This window comes from Anas platyrhynchos, chromosome 9, assembly GCF_047663525.1.
Source record: "Anas platyrhynchos isolate ZD024472 breed Pekin duck chromosome 9, IASCAAS_PekinDuck_T2T, whole genome shotgun sequence".
Classification (NCBI taxonomy): domain Eukaryota; kingdom Metazoa; phylum Chordata; class Aves; order Anseriformes; family Anatidae; genus Anas; species Anas platyrhynchos.
Window position 1 is genome coordinate 14,934,404 of NC_092595.1, and position 22,454 is coordinate 14,956,857.

General features: G+C 51.8%; 3 protein-coding genes across 6 annotated transcripts; 2 read left to right on the top strand and 1 right to left on the bottom strand.

Annotated features, from left to right (window-relative positions):
* Positions 1-1,886: 1,886 nt before the first annotated feature.
* GAL3ST2 (galactose-3-O-sulfotransferase 2) lies at positions 1,887-11,067 on the top strand. Its single transcript, XM_013107362.5, has 4 exons — positions 1,887-4,304; positions 9,082-9,162; positions 9,657-9,936; positions 10,024-11,067. Exons 1-4 carry the CDS (start codon positions 4,279-4,281, stop codon positions 10,882-10,884), a joined length of 1,248 nt encoding a protein of 415 aa, XP_012962816.4. The 5' UTR covers positions 1,887-4,278; the 3' UTR covers positions 10,885-11,067.
* Positions 11,068-12,519: 1,452 nt separating this feature from the next.
* Positions 12,520-15,184, top strand: NEU4 (neuraminidase 4). Of its 3 annotated transcripts, none has more exons than XM_072042485.1 (4): positions 12,520-12,730; positions 13,270-13,501; positions 13,594-13,849; positions 14,025-15,184. In XM_072042485.1, the coding sequence occupies exons 2-4, from the start codon at positions 13,301-13,303 to the stop codon at positions 14,930-14,932; spliced, it is 1,365 nt and encodes a 454-aa protein (XP_071898586.1). In that variant the 5' UTR covers positions 12,520-12,730; positions 13,270-13,300; the 3' UTR covers positions 14,933-15,184. The 3 variants fall into 3 exon arrangements, with proteins under 3 accessions (XP_071898586.1, XP_027319882.3, XP_071898588.1); XM_027464081.3 differs by having other exon boundaries at positions 13,296-13,501; XM_072042487.1 differs by lacking the exon at positions 12,520-12,730 and having other exon boundaries at positions 13,362-13,501; positions 13,716-13,849.
* An 80-nt stretch (positions 15,185-15,264) lies between these two features.
* TM4SF19 (transmembrane 4 L six family member 19) lies at positions 15,265-17,975 on the bottom strand. Of its 2 annotated transcripts, XM_038183860.2 has the most exons (5): positions 17,788-17,975; positions 16,919-17,102; positions 16,760-16,837; positions 16,405-16,583; positions 15,265-16,319 (listed from the first exon to the last, which is right to left on the bottom strand). In XM_038183860.2, the coding sequence occupies exons 1-5, from the start codon at positions 17,880-17,882 to the stop codon at positions 16,097-16,099; spliced, it is 759 nt and encodes a 252-aa protein (XP_038039788.2). In that variant the 5' UTR covers positions 17,883-17,975; the 3' UTR covers positions 15,265-16,096. The 2 variants fall into 2 exon arrangements, with proteins under 2 accessions (XP_038039788.2, XP_071898589.1); XM_072042488.1 differs by lacking the exon at positions 17,788-17,975 and having other exon boundaries at positions 16,919-17,742.
* Between the last annotated feature and the right edge of the window lie 4,479 nt (positions 17,976-22,454).

Genomic DNA, 22,454 nt, shown 5'->3' on the forward strand with positions numbered 1-22,454 from the left:
CCAAGGACACATCGGCGTTGCTGCAGGTACAGGTTCGCAGTCCTGGAAGGCCAGACCAGAGAAGAGAGGGTTCCTGGAGGTTTAACCTCAGGGCAGCAGTAACTGGCAGGGCTTCGATGCCAGAAGCCAGGCCGAGGGGAGCACTTCCTGCTTCCTTGGCTCCCTTCTCCTACATAAAACAGCAGGAAAATAAAATCATTCTGTCTGGCCTTCGGAAGAGTCACCGATTCCAAAAGGTGTAGGAGAAAAATGGGTTCCCCAAGCAGGAGGGTGAGAGGGGAAAGGAGCTGGTGGTGTAGGACAGGATCAGCGGTCAGCACAAGGCCTGGTGGCCGTGGAAGGCGATCTGACAACAGCTTGGTTTTACTCGTGCAATTCTCTCAGACTTTGTGTGCCCTCTCACAAGCACACCACATGCGCGGTGTGTCCACGTCTGCCTTGGGTCACTTTGGGGCAGCAAGGAGAATGAAGGATGTTTGGACGGGCCTTTTATACCCCTTGGGAGTCACTGATTATTATGGGATAATGCTGTCGATTCCAGATCTTGCCTGATCCTCCACAAACCCCAGTTTTTGCACTGTCTTTGTTTCCTTGCTTGAGGGGAAACAAAGAGCACTTTTCCAGGAAGAAAACCATCCTGAAGAGTCTCTTTTTTTCTATTTTTATTCAGAACACCTCTCAACAAGGCTGCAAGCTGCTGATCTGAATTAAGGATGGCGGCTTACTCAGCACCCTGTATTACAGCACCCATCGCAGCGCAGGTCTAAGGTCGTGACTCTCCATTTGCCACGTGAATGCTCTGGCAGAACAACCACCATACAGCCTGCACTATCAGTATTTATCCCTACCCTGTGATCTCTTCAATCCCTTCTCTCTCTCTGCTATCAAGGCACCCTGTACCTCTCCCTTCATTCCTCAGGGGCTGTCAAGGAGGAGCTGATCGTCTTCTTCAGGCCTCCACACTGCTGCCACCGTACCATCTCTGCATTTTCCTATAGCTAAAAGCCAGCTCAGGCAGCAGGGCCCTTTAGAGGAGCCCCAGCACAATGTTACCCTGACCCAGCAGTAGTAACCCCAGAGTGAATAGCTCCTCAGTCTCTCCCAGTAGTGATTTGAAACAGTCTGTTCCCAAATGGTCTTCCACTCCTTGAAAATTCACATCAAGGTGTTATAAATGGCTCAGGATTCAAATTAGGATTAAATAAAAAAATAGGATTTATTAAAAGAATATAAAGGAATAGAGGTAAGCAAACAGCGCTGGGTGCACCGGGAGTCTCCGCTCCACCAGGACGCACACCAGTTACATCAAGCAGCTGATTTTTATGCACCTAGACTAATACATATTCATTACTACTTCTAAAAAAAATAGATTATTATAATTAGCTTCCGGGGTCCAGTTCCTCCTACTGGAGCATGCGCATCAGTCTCCTCTGGGGGTCTCTAGGGGTCTTTCATGCTGAAGGCTCGTAGTCTTCCTCTCACCCTTTGTACTCACTCGGCACCATTCCAAGTTTATGGAACACTCTCTACAGGTCTTGTCTCCCAACCGTCCTTCAGCTTCTTTTTCCTTCCTCTTAATCTCTTGGCCCCCTGGCCAGATACCAAGGATCCACATAGTATCCCATAACAGTCACTAGTTGTTATCAGTTGTTCTGAAACTCCCAGACATCAAACACAAACAGCTTTCTTATTTGACGCTTCACGAGTAATTAAAATGTTCTTCCCCAGCCATTCACACACACACCTATAGCAGTGTTAAGTTAATCTCGAAGAAGACAGGAAAAAAGGCTGTAACTGTTAGAAATAGAAGTCCAGAATAACAAAAGCAAACAGGTTCATAAATTTAAGGAGTATTTTCTGAACACTTGATAAATTGACTAGAATGAGGGGGAGACTGGGACACACTGCATCTGTGGTTCAAGAATTAAATTGCCAGTGCAGGGCCCAGAGGCAGACAGGATTCAAACAGAATTGTTCTTTATGGACACGAATTTATGGACACGAATTGGAATTGTTAAAACATTCCTCACAAAGGGACTGACATTCTGTCATCAGGCTCTTTATATAGCTTAGGATGAGCTTAGTGGTGCCCCTGGAGTGGGATGGACATTTGGACCTAATGTGGGTGTGAGCCAAAGCTTGGAGCTGTGTTAGTTAAGAGAGGGTTAATTGGAGGGAACGATGCTGTTGTTAGCAAACAAGGCAGGAGGTGAAATGCTCCCCGCCTGAGCTGTTTGTGTATCAGAAGATGCAAAAATAGAGAAAATCTGTAGTGGTGGTAAAGAAGAAACATAAAGGATTTGCTTCCTGCCAAGTCAAGCTGATACAACCTGTTCTTTCCAGATCAGGCTGTTTACATTCTTTTTTTTTCACAAACCACTGACCATAAGAGTTTGAAATGCAGGCTTTACACATGAATGGTTCTTTTGGGGAAGTGGAACTTTCCATACTGTTTGTTTTTTTTTTTTTTTTTATTTTGTTTTTTTTCAGCTATGTATGGGGAGAGTGCTAGGGAGGGAGCCAGGGCTGGCAGGCAACCTGGGGCTGTGCAGTGGCCAGAGGAATTCCAGCAGTCACATTCAGCCTTCTATACATACCAAGATCCACAAACTCAGTGTTACAATCACTGTCTCAGATGAACAACAAAGCAATTACCTGGAGGGAATGGAACCCATTTTCTGTGTTAATTCATTGCCATTATTATCCTGCTGTTCAAAGTTCTCAATGATGCTCTCAAATACTGGTTTACTTAGTATATAGGAGAAAGAGAGAGATGTGCACATATGTGTGCATGTATTTTTTGATAAAGAATCATTGTGGTAGAATTTTTTTGTCCACAATACTTTTTTTTTTTTTTTTTTTTTTTTTTTTTCTAGGACAGACTTAAATATTGGAAGGATGAGAAGTGTCTACGGCTGCTCAACGCCTTGAAGCAGCAGTCTTCTGGCATGGTGAGAAAGGACTTGACTCTCTCCTAACCGAGCGGGCTGTTTGGAGCTGTTCATCCTGCCCCAGAGAATTCTGTGTACCTGCATGACCTTCACTGCTTCCAGTCTTGGAGCAAGCCAGCACTGATCTACGTCATAGATTTATTTATGGCACCATATTATCTGCATAACCAAACCTGAACAGGTGGGGCATTTCTTGTACATCACCCAGGGAGTGAGCAATAAATCATCCATAAAAGCATAAAAAATGGTCTTTTATGATTCATGGTCTGTACCGGGTTCTGAACAAGATACCACACAACCGATGTGTAAAATGTAACAAGAGAAAGACGTCTGTGAAATGGTGCCCTGCTGCCAGCAGCAGCTGGCACCGTGCTAAGAATAACCCTAGAAATTCACGTGTAAAGCAAGTTGCAGTGGTCATTAATAACACCAGAAAGTCCCTTTGTAGATGACCCATCAAATACAGCTCAGCTGGTGTAGGTGCAAAAGTGTGGTGTGTTTTGTTTTGTTTTGTTTTGTTTTTTCCTTTTTTCTCCCAAGACTTAGATATAGCAAAGAACCTAAGCTCTTACCCTTCATTTACTGTAACCGGGTTTTCACTGGGAAAGACTTTGAGCCTAAATGGTTTGCTTCTTGGACCTTTATGGCGGGAGTGCTTCTTAAAACGAAGGGGGAATTTCCAATAGCCTAACACCATTCCTGTTTTGCTGTTGTCCCTTATTTCCTGCTGCCAGACATGTCTGACAGGGAAGTCTGGACCTGAATCTGCAGGCAAGAACCAGAGAAAAGGCATCTCAGGCACTGAGCACCGCAGCAGGAGGTGTGGCAGTGCACGGCACGCTGTAGGGGCTGCAGAAAGTGTAAGGGACCCGTGATGCCCTCCTCCAGCCCCCAGCCCAGCATCCTGCCCGGATCAGCCCTGTGCCTCCCTCCTGCAGCCAGGCACAGAGTTTGTGTGCATGTTTGTCTTCCCCCATCTGTAACCTCATTCTTGATGGAAGGGGAATCCCTGCTAAGGAACCTGCTAAATCCTCACTTCCCTACAAAACTGCTGCAGACCCTGTCTCCTAAGGCAGCCCTGGAAAAAGCATCGGTGCCTGCATAAATGTGATGCCGTGCCAGAACTGTTCGTGGCTTGTTAACTAACTTTCACCCACCCCTGGAAACACCTAGCCACTCCCTTTGTCCTCACCTGTCCCAGCCCCTTATAGCAGTGATAGGACGATAGATATAGAGACACACCAAATACATCAGACACCGCAAACAAAAGGAGTTTTGGAACTGATTTGCAAAGGAGATACTTTCTAGCTCACAGCAGCGAGGCAGCATGAAAACCCTTAGGTGCACTTCAAGGTAAGGGGAGAGGGATGTGAACATTATGGGTGCAGAATTAAAACGTGATTTGTAGAAAGGTCTGATTCAGAGAGTTTAGTTAATCTGTGTAAGTGATTAATAACCTATAGTTAGTTACAGTTTGCTCCAGTGTGAGGGTTTGTTTCAGTGTGTGTGTGTCCTCCAGTATCCCAAGTCTTTTAATTTGAAAGAACCTTGTTATGTTGACACAAATCCGTAGAAATGTTGTTTTCGGCTTAATGCAAATAATCAAAAATGTTGTCCTACCTTAAAGCATCCGTAGCAGCACACTCAAGTGCTACCTTTGTCAAAAGGACAAACTCTTTGGCTTAGAAGAATTTGTGTTTTAGTGGTAGCTCTGAAGCGCGTCCTCAAAGGGATCCCAGGCTGGTTTCATACCCCGCGTGCTTTGGTGATTTCTGTGCAACTCTCAGATTTGAACTCCCGAACTTTTGCCTTGGGGAAGACTGTATCAATGGAGCGGAAAAGCAGGTAGTGCGTTGGTAACAAGGGGTGCTCTCAATGAATCCTGCGTCTTGTGGCTGCGTTGGACTTCACTCCCCCCAGGCGAAATGCCTCTTGGCTGCGTGCTAGGAAGGAACAAAACCCCGCAGCCATGACTCTGTGCATCCTGCCCTGTATGCTCCTGTTCATCCGGATGACAGCTGTGAAATACCTCTGCTTATGGTTTTAACTGTTCATCCAAAAGGTCAGCTGTCTTCTGTAATGCTAGGCACTCGCACTGTTCACCTTCAGCAAACAGAGCAGAACAGCTCTGAAACAAGCGGGACCTGTCTTTCCTGAAGGCAATAAAAGACGGCAGATATTTTAGCCAACATTGTGCATGGTGTCTCTTGGCATTTGGTTTTAGATATGACTTGATCAGAGTTGTGATGAATTATAACCTTTATGGCACATGTTGCGGCTGACTTATTTTCAGGATGTTTAAGCATACATTGATTCATTTACATATTCAAAGACTAATCAAAGTACAACTGCCTTCTGTGTTGGGTATGCTGCCTGAGCAAACAAGTTCCTGATTGCACGCGTTCAGTTCTGCAGGAAAGAGGCAGAAGAAAGCCATAGCCAGACTGCCTTAGGAAAGGCCTCCAAGCAGGCAGGGAGGCATTTTCTGGAACACTATTACACCAGCATCAGCTTCACCTTAACTGAAAGGCCGAGAAAATGAGCAGGGGGTGCATTCAAGGGACAAGAGCCTGCTTGCCTCTCCGCATTTCTTCCCTAGTCTCAGTTCTACTTGTATATGTAGACTGACCAAAGGAAAGGGGTTGTCTCACACCGGGTGAGACAAGAAAAAGTGAAGAAATACAGATGGAAAGCTGCCCCTGTCTATGTCCTGCAACTCTTCTTTCAGCAGCTGTGCTGCAAATCCCCATCAGAGGTTGGTGCTGGCTGCGGCCAAGGGGCTTCCCGAGCCTTGGGAAGGGCTCTTCAGCCCAAGGGTTTCCTTTGCAGGAGGGCAAGCGCTCTCATGCAAAGCAAAGCTTACAGCAAAGGTGTTTTTTTTTTATGGGAAGCAAAGTCAGCATGCTTTCTGCTACGCCATGGCCCAGGCCCTGCATCCCGATTCCTCTGTGTTTGCATTAATTTTGTGGCACTTCAGTCATTCGGCAGCTGGTCACGATTGCTGTATTTTTATGTGCAATTCCTAATTTTCTGTTGGACTTTGCTCCCATCCTGTCTCTAGTTTTCCATGGCTGTATCCAGCTGTCAGAGCCCTGCTTGTCACACTGTGGTCAGAGACATGCAGCGACGGCTGCATCTGGCTGTGGGTAGTTTCTGACAATATAATGAAAAAGGGCTAATGGAGCATGCACCAACCACATATGGCTGGTGTGCAACTACAGCTATGTGTCCGTCATCTTACTCCATAAACAGGGGACAGGCCAGAGCCTGTTGAGCTCTTCTGCACTGCAGTGGGCTGCCAGGATCTTCCCCTTGAGCATGGATGCCTCTCAAGGGTACTCCTTGAGGCTGAGAGATGCCTGTGATAGATACTTGGTGAATGACTTTTAGCTAGCTTCTTGAAGCTATACCTGTAATATTGAGAAATTTCTTACTCACTAATAGCTTGCTAATTTGCTATATGGTATTGAGTGATATAGAGGATTGATTGCTTGGTAGAGTTCCATGGGATAAGGCCCTGGAGGGGAGAGGGACCCGAGAGCTGGTTAATATTCAAGGATCACCTCCTCCAAGCTCAGGAGCATCCCAACAAAGGGCAAGTCAGGCAGAAACTCCAGGAGGCCTACATGGATAAACTAGGAGCTCCTGGCCAAACCCAAGCAGAAAACGGAGGTCTACAGAGGGTTGAAGCAAAGACAGATAGCCTGGGAGAGATACAGTGACATTGTCTGAGCAGCCATGGATCAGGTTAGGAAAGCTAAAGGCCTACTAGAATTGAATTTGGCCAGGAACAAATTCAAGGGCAACACAAAAGGCTTCTATAGGTACATTGGTGATAAAAGGAAGACTAGGGATATTGTGGGACCTCTCCAGAAATAAATGAGACCTGGTTACCTGGAAATGGAGAAGGCTGAGGTATTCAATGACTTTTTTTGCTTCAGTCTTCACCAACAAGAGCTCCAGCCACATATCCCGGACCCCTGCCTGCAGGACAAGGCAGGGACCGGGAGAATGAAGAACCACCCTCTGTAGGAGAAGATCAGGTTTGAGACCAGATAAGGAACCTGAAGGTGCACAAATTCATGGGGCCTGAGGAGATGCATCCGTGGGTCCATCTGTGGCTCCTGCTGGTGGATGTAGTTGCTAAGTGACTGTCCATCATATTTGAGAAGCTGTGGCAGTCTGATGAAATTACCACTGACTGGAAGAGGGGAAATATAACACCCATTTTGTAAAAAGAAAAAAAGGAAGACCAGGGGGATCTACAGGCAAGTTGGTCTCACTTCTGTACCTAGCGAGGTCATGGAGCAGCTCCTCCTGGAAATTGTGCTAAGGCATGTGGAAAATAAGGAGGGAATTGGTGACAGCCAACATGGCTTCACTAAGGGCAGATTGTGCCTGGCAAATCTGGTGGCCTTCTACAATGGGGTTGGATAGGGGAAGAGCAACTGGCATCACCTACCTGGACTTGTGCAAAGTATTTAACTCTGTCTCCCATGATATCCTTATCTCTAAATTGGAGAGACATGGATTTGATGGCTGGACCACTTGATGACTGAGGAATTAGCTGTATGGTCGCATTCCAAGAGTTGTGGTCAATGGCTCAATGTCCAGGTGGAGATCAATAATGAGTGGTGATCCTCAGGAGTCAGTATTGGCACCGGCTCTAATTAACATCTTTGTCAATGACATGGACAGTGGGATTGAGGGCACCCTTAGCAAGTTTGCCAACAACACCAAGGCGTGTGGTGCAGTCAACATGCTGGAGGGAAGGGATCCCATCCAGTGGGACCTGGACAGGCCTGAGAGGTGGGCCTGTGTGAACCTCATGAGATTCAACAAGGCCAAGGTCAAGATTGTGCACCAGGGCAGGGGCAATCCCAAGCACAAATAAAGGCTGGGTGGAGAATGGATTGAGAGCAGCCCTGAGGAGGACCTGGGAGTGGTGGTTGATGACAAGCCCGACACAAGCCAGCAATGTGTGCTTGCAGCCCAGAAAGCCACCCGTACCCTGGGCTACACCAAAAGCAGCGTGGGCAGCAGGGAGAGGGAGGGGATTGTCCCCCTCTGCTCTGCTCTCATGAGACCACACCTGGAGCCCTGCACTCAGCTCCAGGGCCCCCAGCACAAGAAGGACTTGGAGCTGCTGGAGCGGGTCCAGAGTAGGCCACGAAGATGACCAGAGGGCTGGGGCGCCTCTCCTATGAAGACCGGCTGAGGGAACTGGAGTTATTCAGCCTGGAGAAGAGAAGGCTCTGGGGAAAACTTATAGCAGCCTTCCAGTGCCTAAAGGGGGCTGCAGGAAAGCTCGGGAGGGACTCTGTGTCAGGGGGTATAGTGATAGGACAAGAAGTGATGGCTTTAAACTAAAAGAAGGTAGAGTTTTATTAGATATAAGGAAGAAAAATTTTACTCAGAGGGCGGTGAGGTCCAGGCCCAGGCTGCCCAGAGCAACTGTGGGTGCCTGGAAGTGCCCAAAGCCAGGCTGGATGGGGCTGAGGGCAGCCTGGGCTGGTGGGAGGTCTTTCTGCCCATGAAAGGGAATTGTAATTAGATGATCTTTAAGGTCCCTTCCAACCAAAACCATTCTATGATTCTATGATTGCATATATAATCCTATAGACATAAATTGTCATCCAACCCAATGGGAGGATCTCTCTGGTGCTTTTAGTCTGACCTGGTTCTCTATGCAGTAAATAGCCCAGAGTGTACCTTGCTATTTCAAACCTTGTTAAGTCTCTGTTTCATCTATGATTAAGCTTAGATCACTGCAATACAGCAATAAATATATTGCTGCTTTGCTCTTGCAACTGAATTGCAGAATTCCATTGACAAAATGGGAAAAGCTTGAAGCGAATAAACTCTAAATGAACAAACTCTAAGGCCTGAGAAACCCAAAAGAAGTAGGTTGCGTGGGTGAAAATTAGGGAGCGAGAGTAAAAAAATCGATTTCTTGTTGTCCTGCCTCAAACCCCAGAGCTGCTGATGCAGCTGATGGCTGGCACCATAAAGAAATTATGGTCCCAGTGACAGAAGCCCCAAAGACAGCATGCAAAGTTTTGTGGTTCATGTTTGGGGAGGGATTGTCTTCTAAGAGATAATATTCACATAAATTCTACTCTCTTTCCAGGTATACCAAATGTTTTCTCTTCTTCAACTTTTTTGTGGGAGTCACCCTTTTTGGATTCTTCCATACAACTAGTAAAAATCTGTAAGTCTAGAAGGAGCAAGAACAACTAGTTGCTTGACTTCACCTCCACAGGGCAGCAAGGATCTGACCTGTGGCACTTGATTTAGCTTTCTCAACCTAAGGTAATGCTGCAAGGGCAGCAGCCCAAAATCGGGCCCTAGATCCAGATTTGGGCACGGAAGTGATCAAATGAGCTGAAATGCAGCTCTTTAGGGCAAAAACAGCCAAATAACAAACTAAAAGGGGATCAAGATGAAGTATTTGGGCCCTGCTTGGCAAGTGAGGTACTGGAGAAACAGAAAACTGTCCAACATCCATGCTTAAGGGATGGGGCTTGTTTGGGTTGGTGCCTCGCTCCAGCTGCTGGTGTGGGGTCAGGAAAACCTGCTTGCATTTGGCTTCTGAAGCTTTACTACCATGGGAGAAAAAGAGATGGTTAGCTGAGCTTTGCCAGGTCTAAGAGATGGGGTATGGCACCAGAGAGGCTGTTTTCCCCATGTATTGCCTTCCTGCAGATTCTGGAGGAGCTCCGCAGAGTTGCTGATGACTCCCAGACCGTGTCACGCCAAAACCAACGTCATGTTCCTGAAGACCCACAAGACTGCCAGCAGCACCGTCCTGAACATCCTGTTTCGGTTCACAGAGAAGCATAACCTCACCATCGCCCTCCCAGCTGACCAGCGCTTCCACCTGGGTTACCCGGAGAGATTCAACACCAGCTTTGTGGAGAAACTTCAAAACAAAATGCAAAACTACAACATCATGGGCAACCACCTGCGGTTTAACCCGTCAGAGGTAAGAGCCATGGCACCTGTGGAGGTACGTGGTTGAACAAACAGGGCCTCTGGACTAACAGCCCCTCTTCTTCCTCCCCACAAACAGGTGCATAAGGTGATGGCAGGGGACACCTTCTACTTCTCCATCCTGAGGAACCCCATTTTTCTGCTGGAATCTTCCTACGTCTACTACAAGAACATGGTCCCTGCCTTCAATAGATCCAAGGACGTGAATGAGTACCTGGCATCGCCCTTGAAATATTACCGTAAGGAGGATTACAAGAAAAACATCTATGCCAAGAATATCATGTGGTTTGACTTTGGCTATGATAACAATGCAGAGGACAACAAAAACTACACCCAGGAGGTCTTAAAGGACATTGAACAGAACTTCCACCTGATCTTGATAGCAGACTACTTTGATGAGTCCATGATCCTCCTGAAGCACACTTTGTGCTGGGATCTAGATGACGTGATCTACTTTAAGCTCAATTCCAGAAGCAATGACACTGTCCAGACCCTGACTTCAGAAAGCAGGGAGAGGATAAAGACGTGGTGCTCGCTCGACTGGAACCTCTACCTGCACTTCAACCAGAGCTTCTGGAGGAGAATTGAGGAGACCATAGGACTCGAGGAGCTGGAGAAAGAGGTAAATCACCTGCGGATGAGACAGAAGGAGCTCATGGAGACCTGCCTCTTGGGCCAAGAGGCTGTGGTGAAGACTCGCATCAAGGACAAAACTTTCTTGCCTTTTCAGTCGGGGGATGCAAATATCCTCGGGTACAACATCAGACCAGACTTAAGCAACAAGACTCTGAAAAACTGCCAGAAAATTATTACGCCAGAACTCCAGTACATGTCCTATCTTTACTCCCGTCAGCACCCACACAAGAAGAGGAAGCCATTACACCGTGCCTTGCCGTGGAACAGTTCCCTGGAGAAGACACAGGTTCCACGACAAAACTAGAGCGTGTGCCAGCTCCTGCAGCATCCCACTGCTATGGCCCTTTGCATCGCTGGGGTTTGGCGATGAGACTCTTGGACACAAGGGGGAGACTGGGGAGTGGGGGTCATTTGAGAGCTACCTCCACTCTCTGGCTTTTATTTTATGGAAAACAAAAGAAAACAAAGCAAAACTTTTATTTATTTACTTTTACCGCCTCTGTCATTAGGTGAGTGCCACCCGTTCCTCTCTTCCCCTCTCGCCGGGGCACTGAGCCCACCACATTCTTGCAGTCCTCCTTCCTAGCTCACCAAGGTTGAGGCAGGTCCCAAAACGCCTCCAGCCAGGGACTCGGCCAGATAATGCTCAGGTCCGTGCCGCTCAGAGGTGTGCTGCTGCTGTCACGCACAGGGGACAGCCCAGTGCTCCTTGGAGCTGGCAGGCTTTCAGTCTGCATTAGATTTTCCTTCCTCTTAATCATTAATCAGGGACTTAATAATTTGGTTTGCATTTGACCATTTTTAATAGCAGTCATTGCCTCCAGGCTGGTTACAGCTCACTAGAGCGAGTCTCAATTTTCTGCTTTTAGGAGACAAAAACTGGGGGGAGATAAGAACAAGAGCTCACCAAGGGAATGCGGTACTTGAAGGAGCAGGTGCATAGGAAAGAACTTGGGTCTCCAGGCCAGCAGCATCAACATTTTATCATCAGCAGAGGCTTCATCACATCCCGTTGCTCCTGTGGCCAAACTTCCAATGCCGATCAGGAAAGGGATCCAGGGAGGCACGGCCACTGCTGGCATCACCTCACAATGGGAATCAAACCCTCATGGGACAAACCCTCCTGGGGAGTGACAGTTTTGGTGTCATTGCTGTTAATGATTGCCCTCACTCAGTGGCTCAGCGCAGGTTTCTGGAGCCCACCCCCGGTTTCTGCTGCGCCTGCCACCAGCCGTGGGGCAGGATGGCAAAGTTTAACCAGGTTCCTCTCCCTCCTGCACTGTGCAGGTTGGCTGTGAGGGATGTGCCTGGGGAAGGTTTGGGAACAGCAGCAGCACCCGCTGCTAACCAGTGATTTACCCCGCACCAGCACGCAAGGCAGCGAGCCTCCCGGGTGGTGACGGGGCGATGGCCACCCTGGGGCTGCTTCAGGGGCTTCAGCAGCCACCTGAGGGTGAAGCAGGCAGGAGCGGGCACATCGTGCAGCCGGGGCCGGAGGGGAGCTCCATGGCTGTGGTTCAACCCAGCAGCCCCAAGGCCAGCGGAGGCAGGAGCCTGCCATGCAGATCCCCTGCCTCCAGCCCCACAGCACTGGGGGGAGGGAAAGAAGGTGGGGAGCATTTATTCTCACAAACTCGGCATTTTCCATGCACCTTGGTGTGTTTTATGTTTTTGTCCTGCAATGAGGCCGAACAGGCCAGTGGAGATGCAGCCTTTGCCTTGCACCTAGCGAGACCGCGCGCCGCAGGGCAGGAACAACGCAGTGCTTAATGGCACCCTCATGGGTTTTCTGCTCCACCATCCCCAGCAACATCCCAACAGCCTGCACTGCTCCCGGGGTTGAGCAAGGAAACTAAGGCAGGAGGGACCTCATCCCTCATCCCTCGGTGTTCCCTCCCTGCGGCCCTGAGAGCGCAGCAGATGCACGTTGAGGGGCCCGGGCTCTGCCTGCTTGATAATGGGGCCTTTGTGCTGCTGCTGACTCAGGGCTTTTTGCCGGCCGCTGGCCACGGCGGGAGCCCCGTGACGTTTCGCTGGGGGACAGGAACGGCTGGGGACAGGCTGTACAGGCAGCCGGCGCTGCAGGAGCCAGCATCGCCCCAACGCCTGCCAGGGGATGGAGGCGGCTGCCCCGTGCTGAGCAGGACCGGGTGAGTGCCTGGGCTTTCCCCGTGGGGCGCTGGGCAAAATGCAGGCAAGAGCCCTTCTCAGCAGCCTGGGGTGGGCAGCAGACCCAGCCCTTGCCCTGTGGGAATGCAGCGGAGAAAGGGGAGATGCTGACGGGAGTGGGAGAGGCCATGGAGCTTCCCTGGGCAGAGCCCTCGCTCCATCAGGACCAGCCCAAGTCCTCGGTGGCTTCATTCATGGCCAGCCAGGGCTCCCACCTGCCAGCGTGGCTCAGCCGTGAAACCTCTAGTGACAGCTCTGGCTTGGAAAGAGGGGGACGAGAGCTGGAGAGCAAAACCAGCAGCCGCCGTGCCCAGGGGCAAGGGATCCCATCCCTCAGGTCCAAGGACGTGCAGGGGGACACGCAGGGACAGCTCTGCCCCCTCTGATGCCCTGCCACAGCTCCCACCCTAGCCCTTGCCAGCCTCAGTTTGCCCCACTCCACGTGGTGTCCTGCCCAGCACCTTTCCCCAAACCCCCCCCTGGGCAGGGGCAGCGCCACGAGCCCCCTGCCCGCGGCCAGGCCGCCCCTCTCTCTCTCTGCCGCAGGCACCATGGGCTCCCGGCACTTCCCCGCCCGCACCGTGCTCTTCGAGAAGGAGACCACCGGCGTCACGTACCGCGTGCCGGCCCTGCTCTACCTGCCCTGCGTGGCCAAGCTGCTGGCCTTCGCCGAGGAGCGGCTGAGCGCCGACGATGCCCACGCCAACCTGCTGGTGCTGCGCCGCGGCACCGTCTACGGCGGCTACGTGGAGGTGGGAGCGGGGCCGACACGGCGGCGGGGGCTGGATCGGGCCTGGGGTGGGCTGGGGAGGTGGGCTGAGCGCTCTGCCCCGTCCCCGTGCAGTGGGAAGACATGCGGGTGCTCGAGACGGCGGCGCTGCAGCACCACCGGTCGATGAACCCCTGCCCGCTCTACGACGAGTTCACGGGCACCCTCTTCCTCTTCTTCATCACGGTGCTGGGCAGGACACCCGAAGCCTTCCAGATTGTCACGGGACAGAACGTCACCCGCCTGTGCTGCGTCACCAGTGCCGACCAGGGGCTGAGCTGGAGCAAGGCCACAGACCTGACGCAGCAGGTCATCGGCAGGGCCATCAAAGGTAGTGACACCAGCAGGCAGGGGAAAAAGGGCCGGCTGTGACCGGGCGAGGGTCCGAGGGCTAAGCTGGGGCGAGGGAGAAGAGGAGCCTGAGCAGAGCGGGGAGGAGATGGAGAGAGCAGCCCGGTGGTGGGGGAGCCGGGGGCTGCTCGTCACGCTCGTCCCCCTGTCCCCAGACTGGGCCACCTTTGCACTGGGCCCCGGGCATGGGATCCAGCTGCGCTCCGGCCGCCTGCTGGTGCCCGCCTACAGCTACCACATTGACTGCAAGGAGTGCTTCGGGCAGCTCTGCAAGACCACCCCTCACTCCTTCGCCTTCTACAGCGACGACCACGGCCGGGGCTGGCGTTTTGGGGAGTTCATCCCCAACCTGCAGACGGGCGAGTGCCAGCTGGTCTCGGTGGACGAGGAGGATGGCTCCAATGTCCTCTACTGCAACGCCCGCAGCCCCCTGGGCTTCCGCGTGCAGGCACTGAGCACCAACGACGGGGCTGTCTTCCACGGGGGGCAGCTGGTCCAGCGGCTGGTCGAGCCCCCCCACGGGTGCCACGGCAGTGTCATCGGCTTCCCCGCGCCTTTTGTGTACGGCCCCCAGCCCCCTGATGTCCCCGGACAAGGCTCAGCTCCATGGCCGCTCCCCCGTTTTCGGGATTTGCTTGCCTTGAGGGCAGGAGGGGATAAGCTCCACGTGGACCCCAAAGCCACCTCCAGCCCCGGCACCTTCTTCCAAGCACCAACGTGGGTGCTCTACTCCCACCCCACCAGCCCCATGTCGCGGGTCAACATGGGGGTTCACCTCAGCACCTTCCCCAGGGACGCAGAGAGCTGGACCGAACCCTGGGTCATCTACGAGGGCCCGAGCGCGTATTCGGACCTGGCTTACATGGAGCTGCCCCACAGCCAGGCCCCCGTCTCTGGTGGCCCAGCCATCGCTTTTGCCTGCCTCTACGAGAACGGGAAGCGGTCCCCCTACGAGCAGATCTCCTTCAGCATGTTCACGCTGCACGATGTGCTCCAGAACATCCCCCTGACGGCTGCAGTGCCCTGCAGGAAGCGGAGGCGAAGGAGCTGCTGCGTCTCCTAGAGCCACCCACCGCATCTCCTGGCCTGCTGGCTGTGGGCACCGGGGGGCCGGACGCCTTCCACGTCTGGTGGCATGCAGGGAGAGCCTGGCACGACCTTGTGGCAGGGCGAGCTCTGCTGATGTACACCGGGGTGGGATTTGGGGGCTCCTCCAGCCCCCTGGGCTGGACCGTGCTGAGGGCTGGTGCTCCTGTCCCAACACAGGATTTTATCTCATTTGTATTGCTATTTTTTAATTATAGAGGTGGTTGGACTCAGAGGCTCATGCCATTATTACCATGTTCTCCCTGCCTTTATCTCTCTGTCTCACTGCCCTTGCACCTCTCCTCCTCCACCCAGAATCCTTCCAAATAAAGGACGGGTCCCTAATGACGTTCTCCCTCCTGCTTCCAGCTTCACATCGGCGCAGAGTGGTGGAGGTGGCATTTCAGCAGCCCCTCCGTGCACCCTGCCAGTGAGCAAGCTTCACAGCCAGGTCCTTGGCACTGCAAAAAACCCTTTGATTCACCCAAGGAAAGCAGTTTATTGCTTTCCTGAGGTCACTCAGTCAGCCATCAATCTGTGAAACACAAACTGAGCGGCATTAGCAGCGGTGCCGCAGGTCGGGGCTGCTGAGGCACAATGCCATGGCCTCTCCTCTCACAGGCACACTTGCTTATGCACCTTCTCTTCTTCCTTTTGAATACTTACTTCCAGCCCTATTTCTCTCATCAAAATCTTAATCTCCTTGTCGTTGTGTGATCCGGCTGACTGCTTTTTCAAGTTACCATGGTCACTGCTACTTTCCTCTCGACCTGACCAGTTCATGTGCAAATATGCTCCAAGCAGAGGCACTTGCTGTTCCTGCAGCCCCTGTGCTCTGCCCCTGCGTCGGGCAGGGATGAGGACGTGCTGAAGGCGGTGGCGCTCGCTGTGAGCGCAGCCAAGCCCCAGGGGCCATGGGGACTGGGCTCTGCACCACTGGGCTGGTCAGGATGAGCAGCTGCTCCGTCGTCCCATTTCCAGTGAGGTTCTAAACGAGGTCCCTCCAGGAGCCCCCCATCCCTCCTGCGCCTGCTCCCATACCTCGATGTTCGGGATCCGCTTCTCCTCCTCTGTCCCTAGGCCAGCCTCCAGCCGCCAGCACCTGCGGTGAGCCCCGTGCACACCAGCACAGCTCCAGCGCTCAGTCCAGGGGTGTGGGGCGGCCCTGCTTCCCCTCGCAGAAGCCACAGAGGCAGCCAACACAGCCGTTGAGGATCTGGACGGAGGCCAGCACCATCTCGGTGGCGCTGACGAGCAGCAGGAGGGAGAAGAAGGTGACATTCCAGGCCACGATGCCCACCGGCTCCAGGCAGGTGTCCCAGGTGTCCGGCTTGTACAGGAAATAATCTGCCGACACCAACACCCTGTGCCATGGGGGGGGGAAAGAGGATGAGCCACGAGCTGAAACGCCGCCTTCATTTCACTGCCTGCATTACGAGGGCCCTGTACCTGTTGTCTGACACCTCGCCACCAGTGTCCAAGAAAGGGTATCCCCAGGTGGGGCCGTGGCCGTGCTCAGAGTCATTGTAGAGGCAGAGGGGGCCGTTGGTCAGGCCCACCCCAGACAGGATGAAGCAGACGGTGGAGCCCAGGAGTGCCAGCTTGGAGAGGACGGCGGAGAGAAAGGCCTGTGGGGAGCACAGGGCTTGGGGCTGGGTAGAATTTGGGAGCCCACACAAAGCCCTGTCCTCCAGGGAGGGGACACTGTGCAGTGTCCCACCACATGCCCACAGGAGAGGGGACACCCCACCACGTCCCACCCACCCCGCGCTGCTTGGGGGCCTCAATTTAAGCCCTGCCTTACGTTGCGACGGGTGCCGCAGTCGGAGCAGCCGGCGCATCGCCACCCCACCGCTGTGATGTGGGTCGCCACCAGCAGCACCTGAGGGACGGAGGAGATGGTTTGGGGGAGAAACAATCACACGTGAGGGATGGAGGAGGCTGTGCAAAACACAATACTCACGGTGATGCCTCCTCCCCAGATGCCCGGCATGACCTTGGCCTGCTTGGTGATGTGCCCGTCTGCCAGGTACTTCCACTCCCCACCAGGGAAGAGCAGGAGGATGTTGGCTATCACAGAGAGCGTTCCCAGTACCAGCAGGCAGGGGCCCACGATGCGGCTGCACCTCCCCACGCACATGGCCTGCCTGCACGGGGATGGGGAGGAGGAGGGGGAGAGGACAAGGCTGCCTTCAGCCCCACCGCCACACCCCGCACTGCCGCCCCCCACCTCACAGGGAGCTTCCAATGGAAATGCCATTTCCCCGCACTGCAGCCGTGGGGTGTTTTACATGGGGCACAACTGCACATGCAAGCTGCAGGTAAGAGTGAAGATAGAAACAAAAAACAAACAAACAAACAAAGAAAACAACTATCCCCATGCGCATCAGCCACCAGGATGTGTCTACGCAAAAGCTTTTAAAATAACAAAAAGATCGCAGCAACAAGACCAGGTGATTAATTACTTATTCAAACTAAACTCAATATTAATACCAATCTACTGCGGTCAAGAAATTTTCTTGAATTTTTCTTGACAGCTCGGGCTGCGCTCCCAGTGCATGGTGGCCCCATAGGCCCTGCACTTGCTGTCCCCCAGCACTCCCCTTGAGCCAGAAGCAGGTTGGCATTAGCTATTTCCTTCTTCCTCGTGTACTAAAGGGGAACACACACACCCCAACGGGGGAAGAAGGTAAAAGCAAAAGTGCAGCAGATGCAAGCTCTGTTAGCGTGTTTGCAAGAAAGACACCCTCCCTGTTAGCATGCCTCCACGGACAAAAGGAAAGGGATTCAAGGAAAGCACTGGGAACCTGTCCTCCTTTCCTCCTGGCTTACCTGGCAGCAACGCTGGGAGAAGTCACCAGTGTGAGCCAGCAGCATCCCCCTGGGAGGAGCTCTGTCCTGAGAGAATATATGGAGGCAGCACCCATGGGTGCTATTTATCTTGTCCCAGCACACTCTGCACATCCTCCTCTTCCACCCTGAGGTCCACCCACCGCATCATGCGCCGTACCTCTCCCACACAAGCAGTGGCTCAAAAGGAAGAATGACTCTTCCTTGCGAATGAGGCAGCCCCTGCCAGCTGATTTCCTTCCCTAAGAAGGACAGCTCTCGGGGAGCGACACCAGAAAGCAAACGAGCACGGAGAGCCAGGCAGAAGGAGCAGCACAATCCCCTTGGCATGGGGAGAACCACCAACCCAGCAACCTGCAAGAAAATACAAGCAATCTGTGCTCTCCAGCACCCTGCTCTGGTGGCCAAAGAGCTGATACAAGGCCAGTGGGGAGAGCAAATCCTGTACGTGCTCTTCAGCTGGTGAAGAAACCTCACTAACGTTTCACTCAGAGCAGGTGTGGTGTGCTCTAAGGGCCGTCTCAGACCATGTTGCAGGGTTACAGTGGATGTGCAACGCAACGGTGCCTCGCTGCTTGTGGGGACTCATTCTTATGTAAGGTGGTGTCTGATCCTTTGTCACACTGATGTGGTGTGTCAGAGACAGCAGCAGATGTGGCTTTAGCTGACGAAGGGTTTCAGAGTGGATGAGAGCTCCCAAGGCACTGGCCAGTGCAGTTACTGAAAAAACGGCTTGAAGGATGAAAAGACACGTCCACCAGGGCCACATTCAACCTGTGGAAACTGAAACTGCAGCATGATCTCGCCGCCAAAAACCTTCACTAGAAGCTGTAATGCTGCCACAGACAGCTCTGGTAAGATCAGTTTTTCCAGGATGCCACCAACATCCTGGCTTCCCACCTTCTTACCAAAAACCTTGCTCTCCAGCCATGTCTCCAACTCAATGCCTCCCAAGGAGCAGAGGAAGGCTTTCAGTGGTGGGGCGTCATGGCCTCGCCCACACCTTCCACTCCTCAGAAACGGCACCGGGCATCAGCCAAGGGGATGCCCAGGCCCAGCCCACATGTTGTAGGATCACAGAATATCCCAAGCTGGAAGGGACCCGCTGGCTGGAGCCTTGATCTGCCACATGGCGGCTGCTGGGCCCACATGGCCCATTTAGGCGTCAGGCCCCAGGCTGTGGAGGACAGCAGCACCTGAACCAGGAGGGACTGGTGCCAGTCCCCCCTTGAACCAGGAGGGACTGGTGCCAGACCAGAAGATGCTCTGGAGGGGGATTCTGCAAAAACAAATCTCCCTCTCCTCTGCAGCCCACTCCAAATGCAACCCTTCTGCTACCACAAGTCCACGGCCTCCACCAAGGGCTTCTTCCATCGCGTTTCCCCTCGCTTCACCCGCTGAGCAAGAGCTTTGTATGAAGATCACACTCGTGGGCCCTCAGAGGAGGCCTGACCATAGCAGCTCCAAGACATGAAAAGGGACTGGGAGAAAACAACTTCTGTGTCCTAGAGCAGCAGGCAGGGAGGCCACAGCGCAAAAGCAGAGCAATTTCTGGCAGAGGAGTCGCAGACAGCACAAGCAAAGAGGAGAATTGCTTGTAGGTTATATAGGCAGAAGGAAGAACCTTCTCAAAGCAGCGTTTGGAGAAAGCTTACACTCCTCGTGGGGTTATCAGGGGGACTTGAGGCACATCAGCTGCTTGGGATGTGAACTTCCCCGTCTGCAACAGCCACAGGTCCTCCTCTAACACAGTAGACAAAATAGGAACCAGAGGGCAACCTGTAGCCACCTTACAGTATATCACCCTACTTGCTCTGCTTAGGGTAATGTGTTGGCCAACACATTTCGAAATGGCTTTTTCTGCTTTCAAATCAACTAGGATATGAATACTGAGAATACAGAACCTGCCCTAATAGGGCAGAAACGGAGAATGGAGCTCAAGCTTTGAGTTCCACATGGAAAAAATGAACAGACAATGCTGGGTTACATCAGACAGTTCCTTTTTTTTTGTATGGAAAACTGTCTGAGAGGAGCAGATTATCTGAATAACCTGATAGTTACTCTGAAAGGAAAATCACAGTTTGCACCAGCACGTAAATCCCCATTTTATTCTTAAATAAGAGGCATCAGTCTCTAAAAGCAGTCAGCAGTAAAGAGTAGCCAGTCTCGTGTAGGATAGCTGACAGCAGAGAATAATCCAGTTTCTCCTTTCTCTACTTTTTACACAGACTGAGGGGAAGCATTTTTCACTCCACTGGAATAAAATGTGTTGCAACCTCATCTTGTGCCCTTTTCTACGTCATGGCAATCTGAGCTTCCTACGTTGCCACACATGATCAGGTCAATCACGTCCCACAGAAAGCCCCATGCCATTCAGCATGAAACGTCAGACTGAATCTTTGCTCTGGGAAGGCTGACCTTCCCCTTCCACCCACTCCAGCTCAAGTCCATAACAATAATGAGAAAAAGTTAATTTTAGCCTTGCCTGGAACAGAACAGCCTCCTGAGCAGCTGCGTGTCTCCCTTCCTAGCATGAGAACATAATTATGAAAATCAGCTCATCAGCACAGAAATTACAGTCAAATAACTGACTGCCAAGTCACCCAGCCACCATGCTGACAAGCATGGTCCCACCTAAAGTGATTGTGGCTTGGCGAGATCCTCACACCAACTCCTCTGACAGCAGACGCAGCTAAATAGATGCTGACGAACTTTTCACCTACTTGTTTCATGGCACTTTGGCCTGTCACGCTTCGGGCTGTCCCTCTCCAATCCATCATGTTTGGCAATGGCTCCTTCTGAACTTCGAGGTCTGTGAGCCTTTTGTAACTACAGCATCCACTCTCTTAATCGTGCTCTTCTTCTGGTCTTTGCTTCCCTAAGCTCCTCTGGGGCTGTGGAAGTTGCATGGCAGGTTAGGTTTCAACAGCAGTTTGGCTTCGACAAGAACCGAAGAGGCCAAGATGAGTTTGAATGGACAAGATCGCTGCTATGGAGACACTCTTTGCTTTAATCATCCTGGGCAAAGCCAAACTCCACCCCAGTCCAGCCCAGATACTCTACATGATTCAGTTGTCTCTCCCGCTCCTTTTGGTAGCACACATAAATCTGTTTCCACCAGTAGATAAGACTTCTCTGACCCCAGGTGTGGGCATGTTCAGTAAGCCCATTTGACACGACCTGCACTGTTTGTGGCAAGAACCCGACAGAAGAAATACCAACATGATGCTGCTGGGCAGCACAATGGTTGCTTTAACTTCCTTAGGAATGCCACAGATTTACCACATCGGGTAAATCAATGCAGTTGGAAGGCATCTGCTGAAAGGAAAACCAAATACATTAAAAAAAGGTATCTTAGGAGTCTATGCTGCAGCTGCCTGACTGTGATGAAGAGGTATTTCCGACTCCGTCAGAATGGAAAATATTTTCCTTGGCTAGATGAAGGGATCAGGTTGTTTTCCAGCTTTGAGAGGTGCACAAGCAAGTCTTTGTCACAGAAAGCGGAGCTGTCTTTCTGTAACATAGTGAGGAGAGGTGCATGTGCTGAAAACAAGAGCCAAAGTCACTTCCCAGGTGGCCGCAGAGAGCTGGCTACCACAGGAGCTTTCTCCTTTGGAGGTCAGCGCCTCCCAGAAGGGCCCGATCACAGAACCCAGAGCCCCCCATAAAGGAGAAAGCCTTGGATTTGGATGTGCCAAACCAAGCACATCTACTCTTTTCCAGCACACACTGGATAATTGTCATGGTGAACACTAGTTTAAGGCTTTAGGATGACTTGACAGAGTTACGCTATTCCGTAACTTTTTGGAGAGCTGCTTAAAGAGGTTGAAACTGGGGCAGTGGCTGAAATTATTGCTTCAGTGGAGACCTAGCTACAGTCAGCAACATGAGGATGATCCAAGATCAGTTTCTTTGGCCTTTTTTGCCCCACTGTGGCTGCTGAGCACTCATCCAGAAGAGACTCTGCTCATTGGCATTTTGTGTGAGGCTGCTACAAAACATCCCAAGGAGCCCACAAGACAACTGGAGAAGCCGGGGGCTCCATCTTCACAGCATCTGTACCACGAGGACGTCGGAGGTTCAGAAGAGGAAGATGTCTCAGCTCTTCCCTTGGGAAGGACAGAAAACAGGAGCAGCCCTGCCTCTACTTGTTTTTACAAGGGTATTTCCTGTCAAAATATAAAAAAAAGTATCTCTCACTTGACATTTTTATTAGCTTTAGAACAGGCTGAAACTTTGTTGGTCTAGGCAAGCAGCTTGCGGTAACCGACAGTTCCTCATCAGCAGGAACTGGACGCGTTCCACTGTGGTCACTTTGTTTATTCTCAAACTCACTTTGCCAACCTGCTACAAATTCAGGCAAGTCCCTTTCTTGCTGGTCAGGCAGAACTGGAGCTAGTACAGAAATAATAAACACTTGGACTTACCGTTTTCAGCCAAGCTGCAGTCTCTGTGACTTAATTTGTGGAACTCTTAAGGTCAGCAGAAGCAGCTACAGGTAGGATAGGGAAACCGCAAACTTTCCAGAGGTTCAACAGAAACCTCTACAGCACCTTGACCTATTCTGCCAGGTCACGGACAAGTAAGCAAAACACAAGTACCCAGGCTGACAATTTTACTGAAAAGTCAGATACACAGGAACAAGGAGC